The following is a 4,707-nucleotide window of genomic DNA, read 5'->3' on the forward strand; positions in this document are numbered from 1 at the left end:
TAAAAGAAAATGTGAAGAACATTATTATTTAAAAAATCAGATAATTTACTTAATAAAAGGTGAATTGTTATATACTTATATAAGTTTGTTTGTTTGCAATTAAGCACAATGCTCCACAACGAGTATCGAAACCCGGATTCTAGCGTTATAAGTCCATAGACACGCCGCTGTGCCACTGGGGGACGTATATATAAGAAACTCGAATCCTTTATTTTTTTTACAAGGATATATATACACACACACAAATATATTGTTTGATATACCGATAGAGGACGTTTTTTATTTACATTTCGCACTTCAAAAAGGTTTAGTTTTATAAAATTAATTTCGTTTGATAGTAATCAAAAATTGGGCTTTAGAAAACATAAATGCGTTATATTCAGATTTAGAAACACATTAAGTTAAGTGTAATTCTTTCAAGTTAATTATTTTATGTTGTTGACCGAAGTAAGGTGCTGGTGCTTCTTTTCGACCATCAGTTACAACTTACATTTTTAAGATGCACAACGTACTTAGGACTTATGTGGTGATACTGATAGGCAGGTGTACTAAATTAGTACTTGTAGTACCATTGACTGTAAATTGAAATAAAAAAATTGTTTTAGAATTGGAATTATATTTTCTTTCCAATGGATGAACTTAATTTGAAAAGCACCAGTAAGTATTTCTTTTAACATTTGGTGGTAAACTGAATGAAACTGAAAGTAAGAAAAAGATTGTTTATATAAAATTAAAAACTAGTACTGAGTAGAAGTAGTATAACTATAATATTAATAGTATTCTATCTAATGTTAATAGTTAGTGCTGTCTGTGTCACTATCAGTAGCAAAAATCATCGATTAAATTACAAATTGTGTTGTCTTAGTTAAGAACAACTTGTTGATATAATAAGTTAATTAGTCTAGGATTAACTTGTCACTCTAAAAGTCCAAGTCAAACTTCAAAGTAATGTAGTATTTTCAGGTAAAACTGTACTCCCAACACCAATCAGATAATTGAACTCAGAAATAACATAATGGATTCAATCAAGAAACAGAAGGGTGTTCTGTAGATGTTAATTTGAATAAATTTTTTAAGTTGCATGAGAAATAAACAGGTTGAGCACATTTGAAGGAAAGTGAAAACCGTCTTTATTTAGAGCATGTGTACCTATGTATACAATGGACAGTTGCCTGTATTGTATCAGTGAATAGCCAATCTGCTTTCTGTCTCTCAAGATGAATCTCTGCCAAATGTAATATAAACCAAGTGGAACTTGACAAAACATTATGACCAAATACAACAGATAAACTTGCTTTCTTTGTCTAGTCAACAGCGTCACCTCATGATATTTGTACTCTCACAGCATTAATTTGCTGTTAAATTTAGTTAGTCAACAAAAGATATTACAGTGCCAATCCTTTTAACCTGGATTCTGTATGTTATTGGAATATCCTATTGGACAGAATAGATATTACTTGCTTTGGAGAATAAAGTAATTAGAACAAGATAATCTTAATGATTTTCTGGATTATATGTTGCTGCCATTACAGAAAAAAAACTAAATAACCACAGAAAAAATTCTATATCACTAAAGGAATTAAAAAACATGACATGCCTTCATATCACACATTTCCTCTTTTCTGTTTCAGACTTTTCCTCAAGGCAACAATTAAGATTTAACACCAATAACTTTTAAATTCATGACCAGGTCAAAAAGCATGTTACAACTTTTTAACAATGAATTACAACTTACTACATGAAATAACCCTTTAACAGCAATTGAAAAATATAATGCTTTATAATAATAAAAGGTAAATTCCATTTACGTATGATTTGAAATTCTTGAATACATGATTTAAAACACAGTACAGAATAATGGTAATAAAAAGAAAAACCATTTAAGTACATTTCAAAATTGAATCCTACTGCTGGATAAAGCAGTGATGAAACAAACCCTTGTTAGTATATAAATTAAATACTACATAAAAATTAAGCCTAAATGAAAAGCCTTTCACAACTCAATACTCCTTGATACGAAAATATAAAAAAGAAAAACCATTTAACATTGAAACACGTAGCACAGAATTACCTTTATCAATGAATGTAATAAAATAAGATTGTTTAAAATAGAATATGAAAACATCTTTCAACAATGAACATATTACTACCCTTTAAAGAAAAACAGGCAGTACACACTTACAAAGACAAAAGTAACCTTTAATGAAGATAAATAACTACCAAAATAATAAATAAAATAAGATTACCTATCTACTATCTAATAGACTTAACAGAAATTTAAAATAAAATATAACCCTTTATTGAATGAAATATGCAGAAAAATATAATCCTTTACATTAAACAAAACATTATCTGTCAAATAATAAAACAACTTCATGAGATACTTTGAAGTTTGATTTGGGCCCAGGCTAATTAACTTATTAATTTGTTACCTAAAAGGCTAACATTTAAATAGTTCTTTTTTTTTATTATTTGTAATGTTATATATTAAGTTAATCCCAAAACATCCTGTACTTTTTTGTGTCATCCACTTTTCTAGCCTTATCTCCTGAGTCAACACGACTTACCTCTCAGTATCTTGTGATGGAACAGATGCGTGGTCATTATAGCTTGGTCAATAGAGCTAAAGGTTAGATAATTCTTTTATTTATATTTGTACTGAAGATGTTAAGAGCAACAGCAGAGTGCGTATAGCTTTTACTAAATCAGAGCTGCCAAGTTGGACTGATAAAATTTCTGGAGATTTGTTGAGTGGAGCAAGTCTGAAACACTATCTGGAGGGTTTGCTATCTGTATTAGTCATGCCAGTATCAGATTCTGACCAAAAGTCCCAGTAACCAGTCAGTTTCTCTCAGAAATTTTCATTTCAGGCAATGGTAAATGCAGTCTTCTCTGGTAGCAGAGATACAAAGGGGCAGTACTCATGGTACTACTATGGGTGGTATATATCGATTGTAGTTCTCATGGATATAGAAAAGCCAGTTCATTGCTTGTATGGAGTCTGGGTGAAAAAAAAAAAGTTGATGAATAATTTCAAAATTCCAGGAGATTTTTAAAAACTTCTGGGGGAAGAGGTCAGTCCTAATTTCTGGAGACTCCCAAAAATTCTGAGACCTGGCAGGTCATCTAAATTGATTTATACAAAGCTTTAGGCTTCTAAAAACTAGTTCATTCATTTAGGACAGTAAGACTAAAGATAAGTTTAAGATACAGAAAACTCAGATACAATTCTAGTTAAGGCAGTGCTATTTTTACAATAGCTGAAATCTTCAAGGCATTTAAATGGAGATTGGATGAGTATTTTGAGGATTATGGTTGTGTATAGTAAAATGCAATTTTAAATGTCATTTGGTGTTGGCTGTTTATGGAAAACGGGATAACCCAGATTATTATCCCCTGTCCATGAGACTTTGCATATTTTTTTTTATACTGTATGGTTCAAACATTATAGTAGTAGTTTAAAAATCAAGTAGACAGAGATACATGAAATTGAAGATCACCATATGAAAGAAGAGTAATAGATGATATTATTGAAAGTTTAAAAGATTATCTGGAGGATCAATAGTAAACACTTCTGATTTCATTGTGCTGTATGCTGACGACTTTAGGATGAGAGGACCTAAGTTTGAAATTTGTTAAAGACAGGCTGGTCTACATTTATGACAGTTTTATTTTTCCTACAGGGTGATTAGCTTATGGAATGAGTTGTTGTCATTGATGATTTCCTAAAGGATGGGTTTAAATTTTTACTTAAGGGTGGATGTGCAAGGATAGCCATAAAGGACCAAATAATCCCCATTTTTTGTATCTTCTAAGATATAAAGCTAAGATTGTGTCTGTTTGTTCCCACCTTGCAGCCATCTGTTCCTTATACGTTTCCACATTTCTTGATCAATCAACACCAAACTTGACAAAGTGAAACAGGAAAACATGAGGAAGGTCATGAAGGGGGTGGGGTGAATCCCCCATCTAATTTCAGAAAAACTACCAAATCAGCACAACTTGACACAGTGATACAGCATGACATGTAGAGGGGGGGTTGGGGGGTTTGACCCCCATCTAATTTCATATTGATATAATTCTTGAAAACAGAATGTCTTTCTTTTCAGTATTGGTACCTTTATGTATTTTTATTGCACTTTTAACACTCTCAAGATTCTATTTAGATATTCTAAGAGTGCTGTGTGTGTGTGTGATTGAAATATCATTTTTGTAGGATAATAATAGCTATTTCTTAACTCCCACAAACAGCTTTCTCATAATGTAGACAAAGCTCTTAGTTTCTTTAATGGTACTATAAAAAAAAGCATGTAAGCAGTTTTTGATATATATATATATATATATCAAAGATAATAAATTTATTTCATAATCAGTAGTATAAATTTGTAGTATTGGTGTGATTTCTTAAAATGTTTTGTGAAAAAGCATGTTAATGTTTAATTTTGTACTTTATCCTATTAGTTATTTATGTTCTAATAAATAATTTAATAGCTTTAATACAGTGTTATTTTATATAATAGGAAGAATTAAAATTTACCATTTATCGTTTGTGAATTATTTAATTAATTAATGCATATCAATAATTTTAACCATAATAAATAAAGGAATTGTACATTTGGTATGTAAATATAATATATTAATTCCAAGAAAAGTCTGAAATTGCCTGTTTTTTGTTATTTTTTAGCATCTATCGACAATACTCCTCCG

At 30.3% G+C, this 4,707-nt stretch overlaps 1 protein-coding gene across 1 annotated transcript in view; it reads left to right on the top strand.

Annotated features, from left to right (window-relative positions):
• Positions 1-312: 312 nt before the first annotated feature.
• Positions 313-4,707, top strand: part of LOC111083298 — a gene marked incomplete at its 3' end in the record, with an annotated part of 15,705 nt that continues 11,310 nt past the window's right edge. The window contains exons 1-2 of the mRNA XM_022379724.1: positions 313-657; positions 2,540-2,629. Of these exons, the coding sequence (XP_022235432.1) occupies positions 630-657; positions 2,540-2,629 (118 nt within the window). The remainder of the gene's footprint in view (positions 658-2,539; positions 2,630-4,707) is intronic.

Source organism: Limulus polyphemus, unplaced genomic scaffold, assembly GCF_000517525.1.
Source record: "Limulus polyphemus unplaced genomic scaffold, Limulus_polyphemus-2.1.2 Scaffold8958, whole genome shotgun sequence".
In the NCBI taxonomy this organism is placed as follows: Eukaryota; Metazoa; Arthropoda; class Merostomata; order Xiphosura; family Limulidae; genus Limulus; species Limulus polyphemus.